Raw genomic sequence first — 27,708 nt, forward strand, 5'->3', positions numbered from 1 at the left:
GGCATGGTGGTGCGTGACTGTAATCCCAGCTACTTGGGAGGCTGAGCCAGGAGAATCACTTGAACCTGGGAGGCGGAGGTTGCAGTGAGCCGAGATCATGCCACTGCACTCCAGTGTGGGTGACAGAGCAAGACTCTGTCTCAAAAAAAAAAAAATTAGCCAGGTGTGGTGGCATGCGCCTGTAGTTCAGCTACTTGCGGGGAGACTGAATCGGGACGACTGCTTGAGCCCAGGAAGTTGAGGCTGCAGTGAGCCATGATTGTACCATTGCACTCCAGCCTGGGCAACAGAGCAAGACCCTGTCTCAAAAAAAAAAAAAAAAAAAAAACAGCCTTTATCATGCCAGGTCCAATGCCAGCTTTGAGGGAAACAGAGGCAAATAAGACAGAGTCTTGGTCCCAGAAGTTTTCTCAAATAGCAAAGGGAGGGAACGTCTCACTGGTTTGGAAAACAGGTCCCAGGGACAGGAAAACCAGAGAGGCCAGTACTAGCCAAGAGCCCGCCCCTTGGCCTGGCCGGGCTAGTCACCCTTGTCACCTCGTTCTCTCTGTCCACAGCACGAGGCCCCAGCCAGAGTTTGTGCTGCCCAGGTCTGAAGAGAAGCCAGAGGTGGCACCAGTGGAAAACAGGTAGATGTGCAGGGGACCATGGGCAGAGAGCTGACAGTCACGGGAGGCTGCCTAGTCCCTTGGGGGAGGCTAGAGCGGAAGATGGGTCCTTGTTCAGGGACAGAAAATGGAACTAAGTGGCCGGCCGTGGTGGCTCACACCTGTAATCCCAGCACTTTGGGAGGCCGAGGTGGGCAGATCACATGAGGTCAGGAGTTCGAGACCAGCCTGGCCAGCATGGTGAAACCTCATCTCTACTAAAAATACAAAAATTAGCCGGACATGGTGGCGCACATCTGTAATCCCAGCTACTTGGGAGGCTAAGGCAGGAGATTCGCTTGAACCCAGGAGGCAGAAGTTGCAGTGAGCCGAGATAGTACTCGGCGACAAAGTGAGACTCCATCTCAAAAAAAAAATAAATAAATAAAATAAAAATAAAAATAAAAATTATCAGCCAGGCGTGGTGGCTCACGCCTGTAATCCCAGTACTTTGGGAGGCCGAGTTGGGCGGATCACAAGGCCAAGAGATCGAGACCAGCCTGGCCAATGTGGTGAAACACCATGTCTTCTAAAAATATAAAAATTAGCTGGGCGTGGTGGCTCGTGCCTGTAGTCCCAGCTGCTTGGGAGGCTGAGGCAGGAGAATCACTTGAACCCGGGAGGCAGAGGTTGCGGTGAGCCGAGATCACACCACTGCACTCCAGCCTGCCGACAGAATGAGATTCCGTCTCAAAAATAAATAAATAAATAAATATCATCCAGGTGTGGTGATGTACACCTCTAGTCCAGCTACTCAGAAGGGTGAGGCAGGCAGATGGCTGGAGCCCAGGAGGTCAAGGCTACAGCAAGCTATGACTGCACTCCAGCCTGGGCAACAGAGCAAGACCCTGTTTCAAAAAAAAAAAAAAAAAGTTATCATGATGTTCTCATATTATCGCAATCTCAATGTTATCATAATGATGAAAGGTGACCTTTGTCCAGGTCCCAGCAGGTAGATTCAGACTCCCCAAATCCAGCAGACCCTGAGCAACATCATTGGCTTCATTTTGTGTTACTGAAGGGCCTTGGCCAATTTCCTCAAAACTGCCTGTTTGGGCTCATTTGTTACGCAGCAGATGCATACTGACATCTGTTTTGTACCAGATGCAGCAGTGTCGGTCCTCATAGGGCTTACAGCCTCCATGAACAGGTAGAAAATGCCCAAGAATGGGCACTGTGGCTCATGCCTATAATCCCAGCACTTTGGGAGGCCAAAGCAGGAGGACCATTTGAGGCCAGGAGTTCGAGACCAGCTTGGGCAACATATTGAGACTCCATCTCTACAAAAAGTTTCAAAATTAGCCAGGCATGATGGTGTATACCTTGTAGTCCCAGCTACTTGGGAGGCTGAGGTGGGAGGATCACTTGAGCCTGGAGCTGGAAGCTGCAGTGAGCCATAATTGCACCACTGCCCTCCAGCCTGGGCAACATAACAAGACCCTGTATCTTTTTTTTTTTTTTAAGACAGATTTTTCACTCTTGTTGCCCAGGGGCTGGAGTGCAATGGTGCGATCTCGGCTCACTGCAACCTCCGCCTCCCGGGTTCAAGAGATTCTCCTGCCTCAGCCTCCCGAGTAGCTGGGATTACAGGCACCCACCACCACACCTGGCTAATTTTTATATTTTTAGTAGAGACAGGGTTTTACCATGTTGGCCAGGCTGGACTCGAACTCCTGACCTCAAGTGATCCACCCACCTCAGCCTCCCAAAGTGCTGGGATTACAGGCATGAGCCACTGCACCCAGCCAAGACCCTGTATCTTAAAAATAATACTAATAAATAAATAAAAATAAAATAAAGAAAAAAAAAGGAAAATGCCCAGGTTCCCAAAAATAAGCAAATAACGCCCAGTCTCCGTCTCTCCTCCACAGGTCTGCTCTGGTCTCAGAAGATCAGGAAATAAGGTGGGTGTGATGCAGAGTGGTCTTCGTGCTGTTTTCAAAATATCCTACATGGACCTGTATTAGTCAGAGTTCTCTAGAGGGACAGAAAATCGAATCAGCTGCCAGCAAATATAAAGCAGGCAGGGACCCTAATCCTAGGAAAACTGCCCCATGACTTATTGGGAGTGGGGGATACGGCACCGGGAAGGCAGGGAGGTAGTGGTTCCCTTAACCAGTCAGGCCGTCCGGCCCTCAGGGAAAAACCCACACAGCCAAGCTCCCTGAAGCCCAGGATATGATGCCTCAAAAGGGTAGACTGTCCACGCTCTGCCTCCGATTCTCCACTTGGTTCTAGATGCCAAGAAAAGCCTCCCTGTGGCCGGGCACAGTGTCTCACGCCTGTAATCCCAGCACTTTGGGAGGCCAAGGCAGGCGGATCATTTGAGGTCAGGAGTTCAAGACCAGCCTGGGCAACATGGCAAGACCCTGTCCCTAAAAAAAATACAAAAATTAGCCGACCCCGTCCCTAAAAAAAATACAAAAATTAGCCAGGTGAGCCAAGATTGTACCACTGCACTCCACAGCCTGGGCAATAGGGCTAGACTTTGTCTCAAAAAAAGAAAAAAAAAAGGAAAGAAAAGAAAAGCCTCCCTGTGTGTTGATGTCCAAGAGTATCCTCAGGTGCAATGGTTTGCCAGAAGGACTCACAGAGCTCAGCAAAGCTGTCATACTCACAGTTATGGTTTATCACAGTGGCATGGCTTATTACAATAGAAGGGTACAGTTAAAAATCAGCAAAAAGCTGGGTGTGGTGGCTCATGCCTGTAATCCCAGCACTTTGGGAGGCTGAGGCAGGTGGACCACTTGAAATCATGAGTTCAAGACCAGCCTGGCCAACATGGTGAAACCCCATCTCTACTAAAAATATAAAATTAGCTGGGTGTGGTGGCACACACCTGTATTCCCAGCTACTCAGGAGGCTGAGGCAAAAGAATTGCTTGAACCTGGGAGGCAGAGGTTGCAGTGAGCTGAGAAGATTGCACCATTGCATTCCAGCCTGGGCAACAGAGCAAGACTCTGTTTAAAAAAAAAAAAAAAAAAAAAACTCAACAAAAGGAAGAGGTGCATAGGGCAGGATCCAGGAGAGATCGGGTGGAAGCCTGCAAGTGTCCTCTTCCAGTGGGGTTGTGTGGACAGCCTTTATTTCTCCCACTAGGGATGTGTGGCAAAACACACAAAGTGCTGCCAATTAGAGAAGCTGACCCAAGCCTTTGTGGCCAGGGTGTTCATTGAGAGTCAACTACATACACCTGGCTGACTGTCTGCATGACTGTTCTTAGCCTCCAGCCCCTGCACAGATCAAGCTGATGCCACGTGGCCCAAGTTCCAACCCTAAGTCACGTTGTGAGTGTTATTAGTCCATTCTCATGCTGCTATGAAGAAATACCCGAGACTGGGTAAATTACAAAGAAAAGAGGTTTAATTGACTCACAGTTCTGCGTGGCTGGGGAGGCCCCAGGAAAGTTACAATCCTGGCGGAAGCCACCTCTTCACCGGGCAGCAGGAGCGAGAAGTGCTGAGCAAAGGGGGGAAAGCCCCTTATAAAACCATCAGATCTCATGAGAACTCACTACCACGAGAACAGCATGGAGGTAGCCACCCCCATGGTTCAGTTACCTCCCACTGAGTACCTCCCACGACAAGTGGGGTTATGGGAACTACAATTCAAGATGAGATTTGGGTGGGAACACAGCCCAACCATATCAGTTAGCATAGACTATCTGGCATGACCCACATAGACACTCCAGCCAGGATGTTCCAAGAGTTTAGAAGTTACTCCGAGGAGCCAGGGAAGGACCAAACTTTTCTTTAGAATGTGTGGGATTTATCCTTGACCACAGTTTTTTTGTTTTGTTTTTTTTTGTTGTTGTTGTTGTTGTTTTTGAGACGGAGTCTCGCTCTGTCGCCCAGGCTGGAGTGCAGTGGCGTGATCTTGGCTCACTGCAAGCTCCGCCTCCCAGGGTCACTCCAGTCTCTTGCCTCAGCCTCCCAAGTAGCTGGGACTACAGGCATCCACCACCACACCCAGCTAATTTTTTGTATTTTTTAGTAGAGACAGGGTTTCACCATGTTAGCCAGGATGGTCTCGATCTCCTGACCTCGTGATCCACCCGCTTCGGCCTCCCGAAGTGCTGGGATTACAGGCGTGAGCCACCGTGCCCAGCTGACCACACAGTTTTATACAAATCTATAAGATGGCCTGGCCACATGCCTTACTATCCGTGTGACCCAGGAAGCTCCAAGCTATGGAATAAACATTAAAAATAGCCTTAGACCAGTGCTGCTTCAGGGGCACTGAGTAAAAGCAAGTTCTCAATGTATTTCTGAAAAGACCACCTCAACCCAAGCTCTCTGGAGATGAGTTCACATATACAGACAGGAAACACAACGAAATCATCCACCATGAGCAAAAGACAGCAGAGACAACAAACAGCAGAATTAGATCCTGCCTGGAGATCCTTAGGTGGAGAAGATATAATTAGCATGTTTTAAAAGATTAAAAACACAAAAGAAGGAATTGTAAGAAGCAATAGATGAATGGATGAATGGATAGGTGGATAAATGGATGGATGGATGGATGAGTGGATGGATGGAAGGATGGTTGAATGATGGGTGGATGGATAGATGAATGAATGAGTGGAGGGATGGGAGGATAGATGGATGATAGGTGGATGGATGGATGGATAAATGGATGGATGGATGGGTGGAGGTTGACTGGATGGATGGGTGGATGAATGGATGGGTGGAGGGATGGAAAGATGGACTGATGGATAGATGGATGGGTAGGCATATGGATGGGTAAATGGGTAGGTGAATGGTTGGTTGGATGAATGGTTGGGTAGATGAACGGGTGGGTGGATGGATGGATGGGTAGATGGATGGGTGAGTGGGTGGGTGGGTGGATGAGTGAGTGACTGGATGGGTGGGCAGATGGATGAATGGATGGGTGGGTGGGTGGGTGGATAAATGGATGGATGGATGGATGGATGGATGGATGGATGGATGGATGGATGGGTGGATGGATAGATGTGTGGGTGGTTGGATGGTTGGTTGGATGGATGGATGGATGGATGGATGGATGAGTGGGTGGGTGGATGGATGGATGGATGGATGGATGGACAGATGGATGAGTGGGTGGATGGATGGGTGGGCAGATGGATCAATGGATAGGTGGGTAGATGGATGGATGGATGGTTGAATAGATGGATGAGTGGAGGGATGGATGAATGAATGGATGGATGTGTGGGTGGGTGGATGGGTGGATGGATGGATGAGTGAGTGGCTGGATGGGTGGGCAGAGGGATGAATGGATGGGTGAGTGTGTGGATGGATGGATGGAGGGAGGGATGGATGGGTGGATGGATAGATGTGTGGGTGGTTGTATGGTTGGTTAGTGGGTGGGTGGGTTGAAGCCTCCCTCCAGGCTGATTGAGGGTGCCAGTCTCCAGGGCCTGTTCTGCTGAGGCACCAGGAAGGAGGCCCTCAGAGCTACACTTAGAAAGTGGGTGGCGGGAGCAGGGCCCTGAAGAGCATGTGCCACTTTTGCTGCTGGGAGCTCACCCACGCTGGGTGGGATCATTCTTTTGGATTACATACATGTAGAAGCGCGTTTTGCACTTTTATTTATTTATTTTTTTTGAGACGGAGTCTCGCTCTGTCACCCAGGCTGGAGTGCAATGGCGTGATCTCGGCTGACTGCAACCTCCGCTTCTCAGGTTCAAGAGATTCTCCTGCCTCAGCCTCCCAAGTAGCTGGGACTACAGGCGCCCACCACCACGCCCGGCTAATTTTTATACTTTTAATAGAGACGGGGTTTCACCATGTTGGCCAGGATGGTCTCGATCTCTTGACCTTGTCATCCGCCCGCCTCGGCCTCCCAAAGTGCTGGGATTACAGGCGTGAGCCACCGCGCCCGGCCAGCATTTTGCACTTTTAACATTAACAGCAATAACTCGGCCTGTGTCTTTCCCTCCCTAGCATGTCCTGAGGCGACGTGAGCATAACAAAGGACATGGAAGAAGATTCCAGATGCCAGAAAACCTCTATCAGACGCCCACTGGCCCCAGATCTCATCCTGCCTCATCCTGAGTCCCAATCTTCCAAGGGTGCCAGCCCCTCCGTTCATCTCTGAAACCCAGCATCCTTTTCAGCTGCTTGAAAACATTGTATTTTTTTTTAATGATGCAGTATTTGTGCGTTCCAGAAAAGGGCCCAGCTCTGAGCCCCTCACCCTTCCACACTCACGAACTCTCAGCCGAGGAAGGCAAGAAGTGCAGGGGGTGGCCCGCGTGGCGTCGGTGGCCTCCGCTCCTGCTCGCAGCCCCTGTGGTCAGAGCTGGATACAAGATTCAAGACCCTTCTCTTGCTTGTCACCCGCTCCAGGTTGGAGCCACAGACGCCCACCGCCACCCCGGCTGGGTCTGCGTCCTTTCCTGTGCCTTTCCCCCCAGAACGCGGCCCCAGACCTAGAAGCTCAACCTCCCTATGAGGGCCACGTCCTGGGGTAGCTCCTGGCCTCCGACCTTACGTCCAAAATTCACACCCATGGTTTTTCATTTGACCCGCCCCCTTCTCGCTTGTAATGACACCCAGCTCCTTTGAGAGGATCAGAGCCCATTGCACAAGAAGAGCCGCTGCCAACCATCCTTGTCCTCCGATTGCAAAATGACACCCCAGTAATCTAGAACATTCTCAAGCCCCTTTCACTCAGTTGCCAAGCCACTGGGCAAACCCAGTCAATACCTCCCACCAAGGAATGAGATATGTGGACCTCCCTGCTCCCCCAACCCGGCGTCAGGCTGGGACACGCCAACGCTGTTCTGGGTTGGAACAGCAGAGGCTCAGAAGCTGGCTCTGAAAGAGGCAGACCTAGCAAAAGGAAGATACAGGGTATCGGGCGTTTGAGTGTTTCAGAAGTCACTCGGGAAGATAAATCCAGTGCGCTGGGCACAGCCACCTGCATTCAAAGCTTGGACCAGCGGGTTCTTGTTCAGGAGGCAAATTTCCCTAGGAAAAAGAAGACAGACTTTTCTAATGCGGTCCAAATGCCGGTCACTGGTCAGATGGACTGTAGAAGGACTGAGCTCCCTGTCTCTGGAAGCATTTAAGAAAAGACTGGGCCAGGCACGATGGCTCCCGCCTATAATCCCAGACTTTGGGAGGCCGAGGCAGGCGGATCACCTGAGGTGAGGAGTTTGAGAACAGCCTGGCCAACATGGTGAAACCTCATCTCTACTAAAAATACAAAAATTAGCCAGGCGTGGTGGCAGGTGCCTGTAATCCCAGCTACTTGGGAGGCTGAGGCATGAGAATCACTTAAACCTGAGAGACAGAGGTTGCAGTGAGCCAAGATGGTGCCACTGCACTCCAGCCTGGGCGACAGAGCAAGACTCTGTCTCAAAAAAAATAAAAAATAGTCAGAGCACAGTGGCTCATGCCTGTAATCCCGGCACTCTGGGAGGCTGAGGTGGATGGATCACCTGAGGTCAGGAGTTCAAGACCAGCCTGGTGAACATGGCGAAACCCCGTCTCTAATAAAAATACAAAAATTAGCCGGGCATGGTGGCGCACGCCTGTAATCTCAGCTACTCGGGACGCTGAGGCAGGAGAATTGCTTGAACCCAGGAGGCAGAGGTTGCAGTGATCCAAGATCACGCCACTGCACTCCAGCCTGGGCAACAAGAGCAAAACTCCATCTCAAAATAAAAAGAAAAGAAAAGAATGGACAATGTTGGCAGAGAGTTGCTCACGAGGTTCCCTCTAATCCTAAATGTCTTCGTGTCTATCAGTCTGAGCAGACGGCGAGTAGGGCGGGCACATTCTCCAGGCCCTTCTTCCTAGCTCTGTGGTTGGCCTCTCAGCAAGTGCTATCCAGACTGGGCCAACCAGACCCACAATTAACTGAGCCTCAGTGAAAGCGTCCAGTGCATCTTGACCTGAGACAGCAAAGAATTGCATTTGGGGTTATTCCAACAATGATGGCAGGGAACTGGTGGTATTTAATGCTGAGGGGCAGTGATACAGAAAGATTTGCCCTGTGGGGACAGGGTCCTGCGCGAGTCCCATCCCCAAAAGCCAGCAGCTCCTGCCACGAGGAAGGCGGGGTTTCTGAGCGGGCTTATGCCTGCAGGTTCCCGTGGAGCCACCGGCTGTGACTCGACACCTCTGGGTCTCAGCATTGCCCTGGGGAGGCCGGGAACACAGGAGGCAGAGATTGCAGTGAGCCGAGATCGCGCCGCTGCACTCCAGCCTGGGAGACAGAGCAAGACGCCGACTCAAAAAAAAAAAAAAAAAAAGACAGAAGCCTGATTATCAGACTGCCCAGAGGAGAGAGGCTCCAGCAGATAGATGCCAGCCAGGCCCAGCTGCCATGATTTGTCCGAGATGACCAAAGGCACGTGGCTCCAGCATGAATCGTTCTAACCCAACAGTGACAAGAACTCCTGGGCCTTAACCTTCATGGAAGACTGGGGCCGCTTCCAAGTCACAGACAGGAGACGGGGACAGGAAAGAACTCATTCCACCCAATCGGACACCTAATAATTGAGTGTCTACAGAAGCAACCAAGTGACAAGTGGGGCCCTACCTGACCCAGAAGGTGCCTGCCGGCTAAACATTCTGCCCCCACCAGAAACTCCAGGGGGTCCGCCCGTTATGCCGTGGCCCACCCACGCCCCTTTGGATCACCAGCAGTCACAGACAACAGGCAGGCGAAACTGAAGACCCCGACTCAGCCCCAGCAGACCCTCCAGAGCAAAAGAGGCCCCCGGTGAGGCCACCTGTCGGCAGGCATGCCGAGGTCAAACAGCCGGGGCCACCGTTCCCAGCTGGGCCGCGACCTGCACCGTCCACAGATAGGCTTTGAGATGGATTTGTATCAGGGTGGGGGGTGTGGTTTTGGCCAAAATGCAATGGACCCCGACCCCTCCTCGTAAAAGGATGTTGGGTTTCCCTCTGGTGACACATGGGATGCGTCATAAACCCTCCCCCAAAGTCCTGGTCAGCACGCCCGTCCTTCCAACGATGAGTTTTGCGGTTCTTCAGAACAGAAATCATCATTATGGTTATGACGGTCGTGATGTTAAGACATCGTCTCCATGAGCTTTGGGGGGACTTTTATGTGGAATAAAGAAACTATCACTGAGAAGGGAGGTTTGTTCCTTTTCAATACTAGTAACAGGCAGGGCCCAGTGTCTCACGCCTGTCATCCCAGCACTTTGGGAGGCGGAGGTGGGAGGATCACCTGAGGTCAGGAGTTCCAGACCAGCCTGGCCAACATGGTGAAACACTTTCTCTACTAAAAATACAAAAATTAGCCGGGCGTGGTGGTGTGCGCCTGTAGTCCAAGCTACTCGGAAGGCTGAGGCGGGAGAATCACTTGAACCCGGGAGGCGGAGGCTGCAGTGAGCCAAGATCACGCCTGCCAGTTCTCTCCGTCCACCCAGTGGGGACACTGTGCAGTGGCCATGTCATACCCACCTTGATGTCTCTGTCACCAGCAGGTCCCAAAGTCATGCCACTGCACTCCAGTGGTGTTTATGCCAGCAGGTGCCCTTTAGGGGAAAAGGTGGGGTCTTCGTGGGTGGATGGAGGGGATAAAGAGGGTGGAGCTGGTGCTGGGATCCTGGGGAGCCACTCCCAGTTTGGAGGTGACAGCCCCCTCCTTTATCCCACTGCACAGAGTCTCTGATTACCCTGAGAGGTTTCTTGAAAACCTCATTCACGGCCAGTCACGGTGGCTCACACGTGTAATCCCAACACTTTGGAAGGCCGAGGCAGGTGAATCACTTGAGGTCAGGAGTTTGAGGCCAGCCTGGCCAATGTGGCGAAACCCCGTCTCTACTAAAAATACTAAAATTAGCCAGGCATGGTGGTGCACGCCTGTAATCCCAGCTACTCGGGAGGCTGAGCCAGGAGAATCACTTGAACCTGGTGGGGCAGAGGTTGCAATGAGCCGAGATCGCGCCACTTCACTCCAGCCTGAGCAAAAGAGACTCCAAACCCCCCACCAAAAAAAAAAAAAGAAAAGAAGGCTGGGCGTGGTGGCTCACGCCTGTAATCCCAGCACTTTGGGAGGCCGAGGCGGGCGGATCACGAGGTCAGGAGATTGAGACCATCCTGGCTAACACAGTGAAACCCCGTCTCTACTAAAAACACAAAAATTAGCCCAGCGTGGTGGCGGGCGCCTGTAATCCCAGCTACTCAGGAGGCTGAGGCAGGAGGATGGCGTGAACCCAGGAGGCGGAGCTTGCAGTGGGCCAAGATCGCGCCACTGCACTCCAGCCTGGGTGACAGAGCAAGATTCCGTCTCAAAAAAAAAAAAAAAAAAAACAGTAAAGAAAACCTCACTCACTCTTTCATTCATTTCGGGGCACAGGGGGTCCAGTCCCTCACACCACTCCCAGCCCAAGGGGTGGGCTCAACCCAGGGACCTGAAGCGTTCCTGGGGACCAGGAGGAAGGGACCTTTCTGATCAGAGAACCAATACACAAGCAGCTGTCAGCCAAGCCAGCAGGAGGAGGGGTGTCCCCGGCAGAGTGACCTGTGGGGACCAAGGTCTGGGGCAGGCAGAGTGACCTGTGGGGACCAAGGTCTGGGGCAGGCAGAGCTGGGGCGGCCAGAGAGGGGCCCAAGGGCTGGATCAGCTGCCACCAGTGTTTCAGAAAAACCCAGGACTAAATTAAAGGCTTCATCATTTGGTCACTTTCTCTTTATTATCATTATTACTGGAGTGCAGTGGCACAATCTCAACTCACTGCAACCTCTGCCTCCCAGGTTCGAGCAATTCTCCTGCCTCAGCCTCCCGAGTAGCTGGGATTACAGGTGCACACCACCACGCCCGGTTAATTTTTGTGTTAAGTAGAGATGGGTTTTTGCCATGTTGGCCAGGCTGGTCTCGAACTCCTGACCTCAAGTGGTTCTCCTGCTTTGGCTCCCCAAAGTGCTGGGATTACAGGCGTGAGCCACTGCGCCCGGCCAAATAGACACTTTTTTAGTAAATCAAGATGACAGTCACTTAACATAAAATTAACCATTTTTAAGAGTACATTCTGCAGTACTCAGTACCTTCACAATGTTTTGCAAATACCACCTCTATCAAATTCCAGAACATTCCATTACCCCAAAAGTAAACCCATCCCCAGCAGCCTTAGTCATCCCCACCCACCTCCCCCAGCCCCTGGCACCCACGCCTCCCCTTCCTGTCCCTGTGAATTGACGTGTCCTGGGCATTTCATGTAAACGGGATCACTGCACCATGTGGCAGTGAGGTCGCTAATCAATACCCTGGGACCTGGAACTGCTTGGGGACTGGCAGGCATTTGTAGCCCCTGTGGCTTCTCCCTCTCCTTCCCACCGGGGTGGGCTGGCAGAGGGAGGCCTCCCAGAGGCACCCTGCCAGGGCCTTTATCTGGGCATGTCACTGTCACCTGAGGCCCCGGGCCACGTTCCCCACCAAGAGGCTGCCAGGAAATTCTTACCACCGAAATTGGGCCAGAGGTGAAGCCCAGAAGCCGGGCTTTCCTGGGTGCCTGTTTGAGCACCTGGAGGAGCTCTGGCCACAGGTACAGCCTCCCCGCCACACTGTCACAGATGCTGTGGCTGACTGCTTATCTGAGCTTTCCTCATGAATACTACAAGATTTCCAGTCCATTTTGCAAAAGCTCTTGAAGTCCAGAGTGACAATTCTGTTAACAGGACTCATAAAGTACATCATTGGTTGGGCCTGGTGGCTTAAGCCTGTAATCCCAGCACTTTGGGAAGCCGAGGAGGATCACTCGAGGCCAGGAGTTCGAGACCGGCCTAGGCATTGTAACAAGACCTCATCTCTCAAAACTTCTCTCTCTTTGATGTGTTGATCTCTTACTGCATACAGACATAAAACTTGGCCGTCCTATCACCCCACCTTCCTAGTCACTTCCCATCCTCTCATCACCCCCCTGCTCCTGGGCTATAATTCCCCACTTTTCCTTGTATTGGTGGAAAGGGAGAAGATTGAATCCAATCTCCCTCTCATACTACAAAACCCCATGGTAGTAGTCCCTCCATCCCCCTCAACAAAGTCAGCCTTACTGTTTTTAGAAGCATCAGAAAAATTATTTTCTGGCTGGGACAGGCGTCACATGCCTGTAATCCCAGTACTTTGGGAGGCCGAGGCGGAGGAATCATCACTTGAGGCCAGGAGTTCAAGACCAACCTGGGCAACATAGCAAGACCCCATCTCTATAAAAAATTAAAAAGTTAGGTGTGGTGGTGCGAACCTGTAGTCTCAGCTGCTCGGGAGGCTGAAGCAGAAAGGTCGCTCCAGTCTGAGAGGCTGAGGCTTCAGAGGGCTGTGATCACATCACCACACTCCAGCCTGGGCCACAGAGCGAGACCCTGTCTCAAAAAATTTAAAAATGTAGGCCAGGCGTGGTGGCTCACGCCTGTAATCCCAGCACTTTGAGAGGCCTGAGGCAGGCAGATCACCTGAGGTCAGGAGTTCAAGACCAGCCTGGCCAACATGGTGAAACCCCGTCTCTACTAAAAATACAAAAATTATCTGGGAGTGGTGGTGCTCGCCTATAATCCCAGCTATTGGGGAGGTTGAGGCAGGAGAATTGCTTGAACCTGGAAGGCAGAGGTTACAGTGAGCCGAGATGGTACCACTGCACTCCAGCCTAGGTGACAGGGCAAAACTCTATCTCAAATTTATTTTTTTATTTTTTATTTTATTTTATTTTTTTGAGACGGAGTCTCACTCTGTCGCCCAGGCTGGAGTGCAGTGGCGCAATCTCAGCTCACTGCAACCTCTACCTGCCAGGTTCAAACAATTCTCCTGCCTCAGCCTCCCAAGTAGCTGGGACTACAGGCGTGTGCTACCATGCCCGGCTAATTTTTTTTGTATTTTTAGTAGAGACAGGGTTTCACCATGCTGGCCAGGCTGGTCTCGAACTCCTGACCTCGTGATCCGCCCGCTTCGACCTCCCAAAGTGCTGGGATTACAGGCGTGAGCCACTGCACCCGGCCCCATTATAATTATAAATTATAAAATAATTTATTTTATAATTATTATTTTAATTATAAAATAAAATTTATCTTATAATTAAAAAAATAAATAAATAAAACACTTAATAAGAGAATAGTTTTTCCCTTTACCAGTAGAAGAGAGGAGCAGCAGAGTGTCATTCCTCCCCATCACCCCCTCCCCGCCCCACCTGCCCCCAGTCAAATGACTGCAGCCACAAGGCAGGCACTGGATGAATGGTCCCTGGTGTCACGCTGAGATCTTGTGGCTGGGCCCCCGGTCACCAGGGCAAGGCTATCTTGTGATTCACTGCTAAGGATCTTAAGCCCACCTAGGCTTTGACCTCGTTGGAAAAGGAAGCTCCGCGCAGGGCCCCGGCCTCTAGGGCTGCTGTGCGGGCGGGGGTGGGTGAGTTCGCTTCCTTGACGCCACGAGAACCAGTCTTAATGTCAGGGTCAGGCCACAGGACACAGAGAGTGGGATATTTTTAGGGAGAGAAAAGTGTGGGGCTGCTGATCTGAACTCTCTGGCCAGGAGGAGGGAAGGGGGTGGGGATGGAGTGGAGGGAGGAGGGGGTAAGAAGGGGAGGAGAGGGGAGGAGGGAGTGGAGAGACGGCGGGGAGGTGGGAGGAGGGAAGCGGCAGCCCCCTGCCCGGCCAGCTCGTGACTAATTTAGGCAAAAGGCAGCCTAGAGCTATTTCCATTCGGCGGCGGGAACAGGTGCCGGCGCCTCCGCCCCACCCCCACGGGCCGCCTCCCCCGGGGCGGCCTCCAGGCTGCCGAGATCTATAAAGGCGCCAGGTTTTCTCAATGAAGCCGGGACGCGCTTCGGAGCGCACTGCGTGGTCGCGCCCTAACCGGGCTGCCTTGGAAGTCGTCCCCGCCGCCCCTCCGCGCCGGCATGAAGCTCATCGTGGGCATCGGAGGGTGAGCGCCGGGGGACCTGGTGGGCGGCCCTGCGGGGCAAAGCCCCCTGTGCGCGCAGAGGGGGAGGCCCGGGAATGAATGGAGGAGGGATGCCCGGCGCCTGAGGTCGCCGACACGCCACCCGAGGTCTGAGTGCAGGGATGATTTTCTGCCCTGGGGGTCTCGGTGTCCCCAGTGGGGAGGAGGGCTGGACACTGAGCCCAGTATTTCATTTTTTAAATGGAAATGATTCCCGCCACCTTCCAATTATACTCAGCATAAAAAAAAAATAGACCAGACACGGTGGCTCAGGCCTGGAATCCTGGCACTTTGGGAGGCCGAGGAGGGTGGATCACCTGAGGTCAGGAATTTGAGACCAGCCTGGCCAACATGGTGAAACCCCGTCTCTACTAAAAATACAAAAATTAGCCGGGCACGGTGGTGCATGCCTGTAATCCCAGCTACTGGGTAGGCTGAGGTGGGAGAATCGCTTGAATTCGGGAGATGGAGGTTGCAGTGAGCCAAGATAATGCCACTTCACTCCAGCCTGGGCGACAGAGTGAGACTGCGTCTCAAAAAAAAAAATCGGTAGAGATAGAAAATTAACTAAAGCTCCAGTGAACCCTCTTCCTGCCTCGTGGCTGTCCTAGCTAAATCGGGGACTGACACGTGGGCAGGTGGGGCGGGGTCCCCAAAATGTCACCCCACATGACTGTGCCTTTGGAGCCTCTCTCAGGCGACCTCAGGCTAGAGGAGATTCAAACTCTCTGTAACCAGCAGGGCTGGCTTTGTGGTGCTCACACCCCTGCCTCAGAAGGGACAGACTAGCAGGGCTGGCTTTGTGGGGCTCACATCCCCGCCTCAGAAGGGACGGGAGCTTGGTCTAATGCTAGCCGGCCTCCCTCTTTAATTTCGTATTTTTTGGTTTTTGGGGTTTTTTTTTTGTGGGGGGCGGTGTTGTTGCCATTGTTGTTTGAGATGGAGTCTTGCTCTGTCGCCTGGGCTGGAGTGCAGTGGCATGATCTTGGCTCACTGCAACCTCCACCTCCCGGGTTCAAGCAATTCTCCTGCCTCAGCCTCCCAAGTAGCTGGGATTACAGGCGTGCACCACATGCCTGTCTAAACTTTAGTGTTTTTAGTAGAGATGGGGGTTTCACCATGTTGGTCAGGCTGGTCTCGAACTCCCGACCTCAAGTGATCCAACCGTCTCGGCCTCCCAAAGTGCTGGGATTACAGGCGTGAGCCACCATGCCCGGCCCCTAATATTTTTCGAATAAGAAGCTTCGAATTTTCATTTTGCACTCAGTGCTGCAAATGTCACAGCCTACCCAGGGCACAAAATAACTTGGATTCATGCCAGACACTTTCTTTTTATTAATTTTTATTTAAAAAATTATTAATACCTGGGGGCTTACATTTTAAAAATTGGGTTTTAAATTTTATAATACAGATAGGAGTCTCATATGTTGCCCAGGCTGGTGTGAAACTCCCAGGATCAAGTAATCCTCCTGCCTCAGCCTCTCGAAGTGCTGGAATTACAGGTGGGAGCCACCACACCTGACCAACATTAGGCATTTTTCTAACCTGCCTCTTCTGGATATGATATAGGGGTCGTCTTTTTCCATCAGTCTTTTTTTTTTTTTTTTTTTTTTTTTTGAGACAAAATCTCGTTCTGTCACCAAGGCTGGAGTGGAGTGGCACAATCTCAGCTCGCTGGAACCTCTGACTCCTGAGTTCAAGCAATTATTTTGCCTCAGCCTCCCCAGTAGCTTGGATTACAGGAACCCAGCACCACACCCGGCTAATTTTTGTATTTTTATTAGAGACAGGGTTTCACCAGGTTGGCCAGTCTGATAACAAACTCTTGACCTCAGGTGATCTGCTTGCCTCTGCCTCCCACAGTGCTGAGATTACAGGCATGACCCACCGCGACCAGATAAAATTGTTTATATTATCTATTTATTTATTTAAAGGCAGGTTTTCCCTCTCACCCAGACTGGGCTGCAGTGGGGTGATCACAGCTCACTGCAGCCTTGAACTCCCAGGCTCAGGCGATCCTCCCATCTCAGCCTCCCAAGTAGCTAGGACTACAGGCATGCACCACCACACCTGGCTAGTTTTTAATTTTTTGTTAAGATGGGGTCTTACTATGTTGCCCAGGCTAGTCCTGAGCTCAAGCAATCCACCCACCTCGGCCTCCCAAAGTGCTGGGATTACAGGCATGAGCCACCGTGCGTGGCCGGTGCTGTTTTATTTTTTTTTAAGTCCTGCTGAGACTAAATCAGTTTCCTTATCTGTAAAGATAGGTGGGCCAGGCTCACACCTGTAATCCCAGCACTTTGGAAGGCCAAGGCAGGCGGATCACCTGAGGTTAGGAGTTCAAGACCAGCCTGGCCGACATGGCAAAACCCTGTCTCTACTAAAAACACAAAAATTAGCTGGGTGTGGTGGTGCACGCCTGCAATCCCGGCTACTTGGGAGGCTGAGGCAGGAGAATCTCTTGAACCCAGGAGGCGGAAGTTGCAGTGAGCCGAGATCTCATCATTGCACTCCAGCCTGGGCGAGAAGACCGAAACTCTTTCTCAAAAAAAAAAAAAAAAGATAGGTGAATGGTCCCACCTCCTGAATTTTAGTAAGGATGACATAAGCCCACACATCAGACGAGGACATAGAATATTCTGGGTGCACGCTATATCTGTGTACGTTATTAGCTTTTGTGTGTTTGTGCTTTCTGCCTCTTTTCTTTGCCCAGAAAGCCTCCGTGAATGCAAATGTCCTGTCTTCACTACAGTTTTACAGTTTTGTGTTTTATATTCAAGTCTAATCCTAGGACTGGGTGCGGTGGCTCACACCTATAATCCCAGCACTTTGGGAGGCCGAGGTGGGAGGATCGCCTGAGCCCAGGAGTTCGAGGCTGCAGTGAGCTATGATGGTGCCACTGCCCTCCAGCCTGGGCAACAGAGTGAAACTCTGTCTCTTTAAAAAAAAAAAAAAAAAAAGGGCCGGGCGCAGTGGCTTACGCCTATAATCCCAGCACTTTGGGAAGCCAAGACAGGCGGATCACAAGGTCGGGAGATCGAGACCATCCTGGCTAACACGGTGAAACCTCGTCTCTACTGAAAATACAAAAAAGGCCGGGCACGGTGGCTCAAGCCTGTAATCCCAGCACTTTGGGAGGCCAAAGCAATGGATCACGAGGTCAGGAGATCAAGACCATCCTGGCTAACAGGGTGAAACCCCGTCTCTACTAAAAATACAAAAAAATTAGCCGGACGTGGTGGCGGGCCCCTGTAGTCCCAGCTACTTGGGAGGCTGAGGCAGGAGAATGGCGTGAACCCAGGAGGTGGAGCTTGCAGTGAGCTGAGATCGCGCCACTGCACTCCAGCCTGGGTGACAGAGCGAGACTCTCTCTCAAAAAAAAAAAAAAAAAAAAAAGCCGGGCGCAGTGGCTTACGCCTGTAATACTAGCACTTTGGGAGGCTGAGGATGGTGGCTCTCCTGAGGTCAGGAGTTGGAGACCAGCCTGGCCGACACAGTGAAACCCCATCTTGCTGGGTGCAGTGACTCACACCTGTAATCCCAGCACTTTGGGAGGCCAAGGCAGGCGGATCACCTGAGGTTAGGAGTTCGAGACCAGCCTGGCCGACATGGCAAAACCCCGTCTCTACTAAAAACACAAAAATTAGCTGGGTGTGGTGGCGCACGCCTGTAATCCCAGCTACTTGGGAGGCTGAGGCAAAAGAATTGCTTGAACCTGGGAGGCAGAGATTGCAGTGAGCCAAGATCACGCCATTGTACTCCAGCCTGGGCAACAGAGTGAAACTCTGTCTCAGAAAAAAAAAAAAAAAAAAGAAAGAAAGAAACCCTGTCTCTACTAAAAATACAAAAAATAACCAGGCGTGGTGGCGTGCGCCTGTAGTCCCAGCTACTCAGGAGGCTGAGGCAGGAGAATTGCTTGAACCCGGGAGGCGGAGCTTGCAGTGAGCTGAGGTCGCGCCACTGCACTCCAGCCTGGGTGACAGAGCCAGACTCCGTCTCAAAAAAAAGAAAAAAATCCTGGGAGCTCATTCGCAGGAATACCCTGAGGCATGGACAGGCCCCGGGGAGCCCAGGCTGCACCTCAGGCCCCCTTCTGAGCACTCTGACCTTCTGTGGGGGAGCCCAGGAAGTCTCATGCACACACACTCTCCCCAGCATGACCAACGGCGGCAAGACCACGCTGACCAACAGCCTGCTCAGAGCCCTGCCCAACTGCTGCGTGATCCATCAGGATGACTTCTTCAAGGTGCCTGCCCGCCCTCGCCCGGGGAGGTGGAGCCGGGAGGGGATGCAGGGCGGGCAGCCAGGCCCGGCCAGCCCCGCCCTCCACTGCCCAGTGCCCGTGTGGGCTGGACACCGGCTCCGCTCCCTGCCTGACCCTTCCCGGGGTCTCTGGGATAAACTGGGCCAGGAGAGCGAGGGACGGGTGTCGTGTTCCCATTTCCTGAGCACCTATTTTGTACCCAGCCCATTCTCACTGGACATCCCTACAGTGGGGATCCCGATTAGACGGATGGGAAAACCACCATTCCTCAACAGGGCACCATTCCTCAACAGGGCACCATTCCTCAACAGAAAGCCGCCCAGCTTTCTGGGTGAATACCCTTTATTCCTCTCCACTTCCCCTTTCCCATCTGCAAAATGGACTCTGAGCCCATCTCGCTGCATGGGTGGTGGTGAGGGCTAATGAGATGATTGATGGTCTGGGGAGAATCTGAGGGTCAGGCAGAGCCCCTACCCCTCAGGGACCTCAGCAGCTCCAGCAAGGGACCCCCTAAGACTCCATCACCCAGGGCGGGGGTGAGGCAGGACCGGGCACTGAGCCCGAGGTTCAGGCTCCTCTGTTTCAGCCCCAAGACCAAATAGCAGTTGGGGAAGACGGCTTCAAACAGTGGGACGGTAAGGACAAGCATCACTTCCAAGCCCCAGTGTGCCCCAGGGTCCGCCCTCCTGCAATGCCTGCTCCCCATCCACTATCCCCCAGGGTCCGCCCTCCTGCAATGCCTGCTCCCCATCCAGTATCCCCCAGGATCCGCCCCTCCTGCAATGCCCACTCCCCGTCTACCATCCCCCAGGGTCCGCCCTCCTGCACTGCCTGCTCCCTGTCCACTATCCCCCAGGGTCCGCCCTCCTGCACTGCCTGCTCCCCGTCCACTGTCCCCCCAGGGTCCGCCCTCCTGCAATGCCTGCTCCCCGTCCACTGTCCCCCAGGGTCCGCCCTCCTACAATGCCTGCTCCCCGTCCACTGTCCCCCAGGGTCCGCCCTCCTGCACTGCCTGCTCCCCGTCCACTGTCCCCCAGGGTCCGCCCTCCTGCAATGCCTGCTCCCCATCCACTATCCCCCAGGGTCCGCCCTCCTGCAATGCCTGCTCCCCATCCACTATCCCCCAGGGTCCGCCCTCCTGCAATGCCTGCTCCCCGTCCACTGTCCCCCCAGGGTCCGCCCTCCTGCAATGCCTGCTCCCCATCCACTATCCCCCGGGGTCTGCCCTCCTGCAATGCCTGCTCCCCATCCACTATCCCCCAAGGGTCTGCCCTCCTTCAATGCCTGCTCCCCTTTCCCCAGTGCTGGAGTCCCTGGATATGGAGGCCATGCTGGACACCGTGCAGGCCTGGCTGAGCAGCCCACAGAAGTTTGCCCGTGCCCACGGGGTCAGCGTGCAGCCAGAAGCCTCGGACACCCACATCCTCCTCCTGGAAGGCTTCCTGCTGTATAGCTACAAGTGAGTGTCTGCAGGCTCTGGCCCCAGGCATGGCCCTCCCTGGGCAGGTATAGCCATCTCGTTTGTTTTTTTTTTGTTTGTTTGTTTGTTTTGAGACAGAGTTTTGCTCTTGTTGCCCAGGCTGGAGTGCAGTGGTGAGATCCTGACTCACTGCAACCTCTGCCTCCCAGTCCAAGCAATTTTTCTGCCTCAGCTTCCCAAGTAGCTGGGATTACAGGCCTGCACCACCACACCCAGCTAATTTTTGTATTTTTAGTAGAGACGGGGTTTCACCCTATCGGACCAGGATGTTCTCAAACTCCTGACCTCAAGCCATCCGCCCGCCTTGGCCTCCCAAAGTGCTGGGATGACAGGCGTGAGCCACCACGTCTGGCTCACATCTCTATTTTAACAGGCAGGAGACTCGCCACCACATCTGGCTCACATCTATTTTAACAGGCAGGAGACTCGCCACCGCGTCTGGCTCACATCTCTATTTTAACAGGCAGGAGACTCGCCACCACATGTGGCTCACATCTCTATTTTAACAGGCAGGAGACTCGCCACCACATGTGGCTCACATCTCTATTTTAACAGGCTGGAGACTCGCCACCACGTGTGGCTCACATCTCTATTTTAACAGGCAGGAGACTCGCCACCACGTGTGGCTCACATCTCTGTTTTAACAGGCAGGAGACTCGCCACCACGTGTGGCTCACATCTCTGTTTTAACAGGCAGGAGACTCGCCACCACGTGTGGCTCACATCTATTTTAACAGGCAGGAGACTCAGGAGCAGCGCCACCATGGGAAGTCACGAGTTGGGGGCAGAGCTGGGATCAACCCAAGTCTGGAGCCAGGCGCGGTGGCTCACGCCTGTAATCCCAGCACGTTGGGAGGCCAAGGTGGATCGATCACCTGAGGTCAGGAGTTCTAGATCAGCTTGGCCAACATGGCGAAACCCCGTCTCAACTAAAAATACAAAGAATTAGCCGGGTGTGGTGGCGTGTGCCTGTAATCCCAGCTACTCAGGCGGCTGAGGCAAGAGAATTGCTTGAACCCGGGGAGTGGAGTTTGCAGTGAGCTGAGATTGCGCCACTGTACTCCAGCCTGGGCGACAGAGAGACACTCCATCTCAAAAAAAAATTAAAACTAAAAAACTCAAGTCTGGGACAAACAGCCACCCTTCTTAGGGAAACTGAGTCTTTCTTCTGGAACCTCAGACTTCTCGGGCAGACCAGTAACCTAGGCTGTGCCCTCTGGCTTCACTGTGTGGCCCTGAGCAAGACATTCTGTATTTCTATGCCCGTCCAAGTTGGAGAAGAAGCAGGATTCCATTTTGTGGGGGCTGCTGCAGGGATGTTGGCCAATTCAGCTTCCTTCCCTGACCCCTAAACTCACTGACCCAGACCACCCCATGCCCTCGCCACCCTCTGAGAGCCAAGGCTGGGGGGTTGGATATTTTCACCGCGGTTGGAGGAAAGCTCACAGGTGCTGACCATGTCTCCCCCACCCCGCCCAGGCCCCTGGTGGACTTGTACAGCCGCCGGTACTTCCTGACTGTCCCGTATGAAGAGTGCAAGTGGAGGAGAAGGTGCGCTTGGTGTCTGGGGTGCGGTGGGCTCCCGAGGGCCCTGTCTTGAATTACCAAGTGGAACCAGCAGTAACCTAGAAAATGCCACTGGGGGCCAAGCGCAGTGGCTCTGGGCTGTAATCTCAGCACTTCCGGAGGCCGAAGCAGGCGGATCACCTGAGGTCAGGAGTTCGAGACCAGCCTGGCCAACATGGTGAAACCCCGTCTCTACTAAAAATACAAAAATTAGCCAGGCGTAGTGGCGCACACCTGTAATTCCAGCTACTTGAGAGGCTGAGGCAAGAGAATGGCTTGAACCTGGGAGGTGGAGGTTGCAGTGAGCCAAGATCAGGCTACTGTACTCCAGCCTGGGCAACAGAGCGAGATTCCATCTCAAAAAAAAAAAAAGAGAGAGAATACCACTGGACACGAGCCACACCCCAACGCCACAGGCACTGGCCACTTAGCTGGCTGGAGCTCTGTGCCAGGCGCCCGGAGCCCGAGACCTGGATAGCACGGCCCACCCCAACCCTGTCCAGGGCATCTCCCGGACCCACAGGGTGAACATGCCGGAGGTTGGAGCCTCCAGCCCAGGGCTTCTGACTGAGGGTCCCCTTGCTCAGAGGTTCTGTCCCTGACTATGACAGCTTTCAGGCCCCCCACCGGGGGTATATTCTTGGCATCACCCTTCTGCGCTCTAAGCCATCCTTGCCTTCTCCCTCTGCAGTACCCGCAACTACACAGTCCCTGATCCCCCCGGCCTCTTCGACGGCCACGTGTGGCCCATGTACCAGAAGTATAGGCAGGAGATGGAGGCCAACGGTGTGGAAGTGGGTAAGCCCCTGAGCATGACCAGGCCTTGCCCCGGGGGGAACCCTGGGCCCAGCCCCTCTCCATCATTTTTTTTTTTTTTTCAAGACAGAGTCTCACTCTGTCACCCAGGCTGGAGTGCAATGGCACGATCTTGGCTTACTGCAACCTCCGCCTCCCAGGTTCAAGCCATTCTCCTGCCTCAGCCTCCCAAGTAGCTGGGATTACAGGCGTGAGCCACCACACCTGGCCCCTAATTTGTGTATTATTAATAGAGACAGGGTTTCACCATGTTGGCCAGGCTGGTCTCGAACTCCTGACCTCAGGTGATCTGCCCTCCTTGGTCTCCCAACGTGCTAGGATTACAGGCATGAGCCACCGCAGCTGACCACCATTCTAAACACCCTTCAGTACTCCCCACTCAGGACCTTTGGAAACCTGGACGTTCCTCTGCGAGCCTCGCCCCCAGTCCCTCTTGCTATTTTTGTTGTTGTTTAGACGGAGTCTTGTTCTGTCGCTCAGGCTGGAGTGCAGTGGCGCGATCTTGGCTCACGGCAATCTCCGCCTCCCGGGTTCAAGCCATTCCCCTGCCTCAGCCTCCTGAGTAGCTGGGATTACAGGCATGCATCACCACACCCATCTAATTTTTGTATTTTTAGTAGAAATGGGGTTTCACCATGTTGGCCAGGCTGGTCTCGAACTCCTGACCTCATGATCCGCCTGCCTCGGCCTCCCAAAGTGCTAGGATTACAGGCGTGAGCCCCCGCACCCGGCCCCCTCTTGCTGTTGGTCCAGGAAACTGACTCCAGCAGCCCGACTCTGCAGATCTGCTTGCTCCTGACCCAGCCGTCCACTCCTCCCGCTGTGCTCTGCCCCCCTTCCTCCCGGCCGCCCTGACTGCGGCCTTTCTGATTTCAGTCTACCTGGACGGCATGAAGTCCCGAGAGGAGCTCTTCCGTGAAGTCCTGGAGGACGTTCAGAACTCGCTGCTGAACCACTCCCAGGAATCAGCCCCCTCCCTGGCTTGCCCAGCCAGGCCACAGGCACCCGGATCCGGATGCGGATGCGGCCACAGAACGGCCAGGCCTGCGGCGTCCCAGCCGGACATCGTGTGAGCGTTTCCCTGTTGGGTGGCGAGTCTGTACGTAGGAGAGTGGAGGCCCCACTCCCAGTTGGGCGTCCCGGAGCTCAGGGACTGAGCCCCAAGACGCCTCTGTAACCTCGCTGCAGCTTAAATAGTAAACTGGGTCCTGTTTTTTTAACGGTTGGTGTCTACCGTGTTCTGTTTAAGATCCGTCAGGCCAGGTGCGGTGGCTCACGCCTGTAATCCCAGCAGTTTAGGAGGCCGAGGAGGGTGGATCGCCTGAGGTCAGGAGTTCGAGACCAGCCAGGCCAAGATGGCGAAATCCTGTCTCTACTAAAAATACAAAAATTAGCCAGGCATGGTGGCGCATGCCTGTAATCCCAGCTACTTGGGAGGCCGAGGCAGGAGAATCGCTTGAACCCAGGAGGTGGAGGTTGCAGTGAGCCGAGCTTGAACCCAGGAGGTGGAGGTTGCAGTGAGCCGAGATCGCGCCACTGCACTCCAGCCTGGGTGACAGAGCAAGATCCGTCTCAAAAAAAAAACAAAAATTAAAAATTAGCTGGGCATGGTGGTACACCTGTGTAGCCTCAGCTGCACAGGAGGCTGAGACAGGAGGATTGCTTCAGCCCACGAGGTTGAGGCTGCAGTGAGCTATGATCAGGCCACTGAACTCCAGCCTGGGTGACAAAGCGATAACTGTCTCAAAAAAATTTTTTTCCCAATGTCTATAAATAAAGTTTTATTGGCACCCGGCCCCTGCCATTTGCATGTGTCAGCCCTGTGGCTGCTTTAGTACTACAATAGCATGTTGAGTCACCCTGACAGAGGAGGTCTGTCTGCAAAGCCAAAAATATTTACTATTTGCCCCTCTGTGCAAAATGTGCGCTGAACGGTGTGGTGTATGCCAGGTCGAGTCCAGGGCCACAGGGAGGGTCTGAGGTCTGTGTGCTGGAGGGGAAGCAGGAGTGGATATGGAATGGGAGGATGACGTGGAAGAGGTGGCTTGCCAAGGCTTGTCCTTCACCATAAGCACAGAGTGTGGTAAGGATGATCTGCCGGTCACTGTGCCCAAAATAGTCCAGGACAGGACAGAGACATGAGAGAGGTGGTTCCAGGACAGCAGAAGCCCTGCCTGGCAGCCCAGATACCTTGGGCATTATTGTTTAAAAAAAAAAAAGAAAGGTTCATGCCTGTAATCCCAGCACTTTGGGAGGTTGAGGGGGGAGGATCACTTGAGCCCTAGAGTTCCAGTCCAGCCTGGGCAACATAGTGAGACCCCCGTCTCTACAAAAAAATGATAAAATATTAGCAAGGCGTGGTAGCCCATGCCTGTAATCCCAGCACTTTGGGAGGCCCAGGCAGGTGGATTGCTTGAGCCCAGGAGTTTGAAACCAGCCTGGGCAACAGAGTGAGACCCCGTTTCTGTTTTTATTTTTATGTATTTATTTTTACTTATTTATTTTTGAGACAGAGTCTCGCTGTGTCACCCAGGCTGGAGTGCAGTGGCGTGATCTCGGCTCACAGCAATCTCCACCTCCCAGGTTCAAGCAATTCACCTGTCTCAGCCTCCCAAGTAGCTGGGATCACAGGCATGCACCACCACGCCCAGCTAATTTTTGTATGTTTAGTAAAGACGGGGTTTCACCATGTCGGCCAGGCTGGTCTCGAACTCCTGACTTCAGGTGATCCACCCGCCTAGGCCCCCCAAAGTGCTGGGATTACAGGCGTGAAACACCATGCCCGGCTGTGAGACCCCATTTCTACAAAAAATTAGCCAGGCATGATGGCACATGTCTGTAGTCCCAGCTACTTGGGAGGCTGAGGTGGGAGGATCCCTTGAGCCCAGGAAGTTGAGGCTGCAATGAGTTATGATTGCATGACTGCACTCCAGGCTGGGTGACAGAGCAAGACCCTATCTCAAAAAAAAAAAAAAAACAAAAAAAAAAACAAGAAGGGGAACAGTAGCCACAGGGTAACCGACTAAAAAATGGAAGATGATAAGGGTTGGCCAGGATGTGGAGAGAGCAAAACCCTTATGCTCTGCGGTGGGAAATGGAACACGGTGAGCATGGTGAGAAACGGTCTGGCCGTTTCTCAGAATTAAACATGGAATTACCATAGGGCCCAGCAATCCTGCTCCTGGGCAAGGCCCCAAGGAATTCACAGCAGGGACTCCAAGAGATCCTTGCACAGCCATGTTCACGGGAGCACAACCCACAACAGCCAAAAGGTAGAGCCAACCCAAGTGTCCACAGACGGATGAATGAATGAACACGATGTACTCCATCCATACGATGGAATATTACTCAGCCATGAAAAGGAAAGGAATGTGGACACAGGGCACAACAGGATGATCCTTGAAGATGTCACGATCAGCGAAATAAGCCAAGGCCAGGCATGATGGCTCACCCCTATAATCCCAACACTTTGGGAAGCGGAGAGGGGTGGATCACCTGAGGTCAGGAGTTCAAGACCAGCCTGGTCAACATGGCAAAACCCCATCTCTACTAAAAATACAAAAATTAGCCAGGCATGGTGGTAGCGTGCCTGTAGTCCCAGCTACTTGAGAGGCTGAGGCAGGAGAATCACTTGAACCCGGGAAGTAAAGGTTGCAGTGAGCCAAGATTGCGCCATTGCACTCCAGCCTGGGGAACAGAACAAGACTCCATCTCAAAAAAAAAAAAAAGAAAAAGAAAGCTGGGCGTAGTTGCTCACACCTGTGAATCCCAGCACTTTGAGAGGCTGAGACAGCAGGAGCCAAGGAGTTTGACATCAGCCTGGACAACATAGCAAGACCCTGTCTCTACTTAAAAATAATTGGGGGGCCAGAGCAGTGGCTCATGCCTATAATCTCAGCAGTTAGAGAAGCCAAGGCAGGAGGATCACTTGAGCCCAGGAGTTTGAGACCAGACTAGGCAACATAGTGAGACCCTGTTTCTTTTTTAATTTAAAATGTTATTCTTGGCCGGGCACAGTGGCTCATGCCTGTAATCTCAGCACTTTGGGAGACCAAGGCAGACAGATCACCTGAAGTCAGGGGTTTGAGACCAGCCTGGCCAACATGATGAAATCCCATCTCTGCTAAAAATACAAAAATTAGCTGGGTGTGGGTGCACACCTGTAATCCCAGCTATTTGGGAGGCTGAGGCAGGAGAATCACTTGAACCCGGCAGGCAGAGGTTGCAGTGAGCCAAGATTGCACCACTGCTCTCCAGCTGGGGTGACAGAGCGAGATTCCATCTCAAAAAAAAAAAAAAATTAATTTTAAAAGTAAAATAAAATAAAATATTTTTAATTAAAACAACTTTTTTGGCCGGGCGCAGTGGCTCACCCCTGTAATCCCGGCACTTTGGGAGGCCAAGGCAGGTGGATCACGAGGTCAGGAGTTTGAGACCAGCCTGGCCAACATGGTGAAACCCCGTCTCTACTAAAAATACAAAAATTAGCCGGACATGGTGGCGCATGCCTGTAATCCCAGCTACTTGGGAGGCTGAAGCAGGAGACTAGCTTGAACCGGGGAGGCAAAGGTTGCAGTGAGCTGAGATCACACCACTGTACTCCATCCTGGGCGACAGAGCAAGACTCTGTCTTGGGGAAAAAAAAAAAAATTAATGATTAAGATGGCAAATTTTGCTTTGTGTGTTTTGCTAAAAGTTAAAAAAAAACAGGAACAGTAGCACTAGGGTAGCTAGCTCATCCCAGTTTGCCCAGAACTTTCCTGGTGTTAGCACTCAAAGTCCTGTGTTCCCAGGAGAAACAGGAGGATGAGTCACCCTTATGGGAGCCAATCAGCTTCAGAAGTCAGATTATTCCATGACCCATTCTTATAGGGCTCAGAGAGGGAAAGAAACTTGCCCAAGGTCACCCAGCAGAGCTGATATTTGAACTCAGGTCTGTTGAATGCCAACCCCCTGACCTTCTCCAGCCCCATGTGGTCTTTCGTCTTCACACTCGCTGGCTGGGAAGACCCCCTCTCCCCTCCCAGAGCCATCTAAGGGGC

The 27,708-nt window shown here is 52.9% G+C and overlaps 2 protein-coding genes across 3 annotated transcripts in view; both read left to right on the top strand.

Annotated features, from left to right (window-relative positions):
- Positions 1-6,743, top strand: part of ATCAY (ATCAY kinesin light chain interacting caytaxin) — a 47,111-nt gene extending 40,368 nt beyond the window's left edge. The window contains exons 11-13 of the mRNA XM_054465682.2: positions 558-629; positions 2,519-2,551; positions 6,569-6,743. Coding sequence (XP_054321657.1) covers positions 558-629; positions 2,519-2,551; positions 6,569-6,578 — 115 coding nt within the window. The 3' untranslated portion in view covers positions 6,579-6,743. The remainder of the gene's footprint in view (positions 1-557; positions 630-2,518; positions 2,552-6,568) is intronic.
- Positions 6,744-14,282: 7,539 nt separating this feature from the next.
- On the top strand, positions 14,283-24,457 carry NMRK2 (nicotinamide riboside kinase 2). Of its 2 annotated transcripts, XM_054466051.2 has the most exons (7): positions 14,283-14,522; positions 18,696-18,786; positions 19,391-19,439; positions 20,107-20,263; positions 21,764-21,835; positions 22,542-22,648; positions 23,543-24,457. In XM_054466051.2, the coding sequence occupies exons 1-7, from the start codon at positions 14,497-14,499 to the stop codon at positions 23,737-23,739; spliced, it is 699 nt and encodes a 232-aa protein (XP_054322026.1). In that variant the 5' UTR covers positions 14,283-14,496; the 3' UTR covers positions 23,740-24,457. The 2 variants fall into 2 exon arrangements, with proteins under 2 accessions (XP_054322026.1, XP_054322027.1); XM_054466052.2 differs by lacking the exon at positions 22,542-22,648 and having other exon boundaries at positions 14,321-14,522.
- The last annotated feature ends 3,251 nt before the right edge of the window (positions 24,458-27,708 follow it).

This window comes from Pongo pygmaeus, chromosome 20 (genome assembly GCF_028885625.2).
Source record: "Pongo pygmaeus isolate AG05252 chromosome 20, NHGRI_mPonPyg2-v2.0_pri, whole genome shotgun sequence".
Lineage (NCBI taxonomy): Eukaryota > Metazoa > Chordata > Mammalia > Primates > Hominidae > Pongo > Pongo pygmaeus.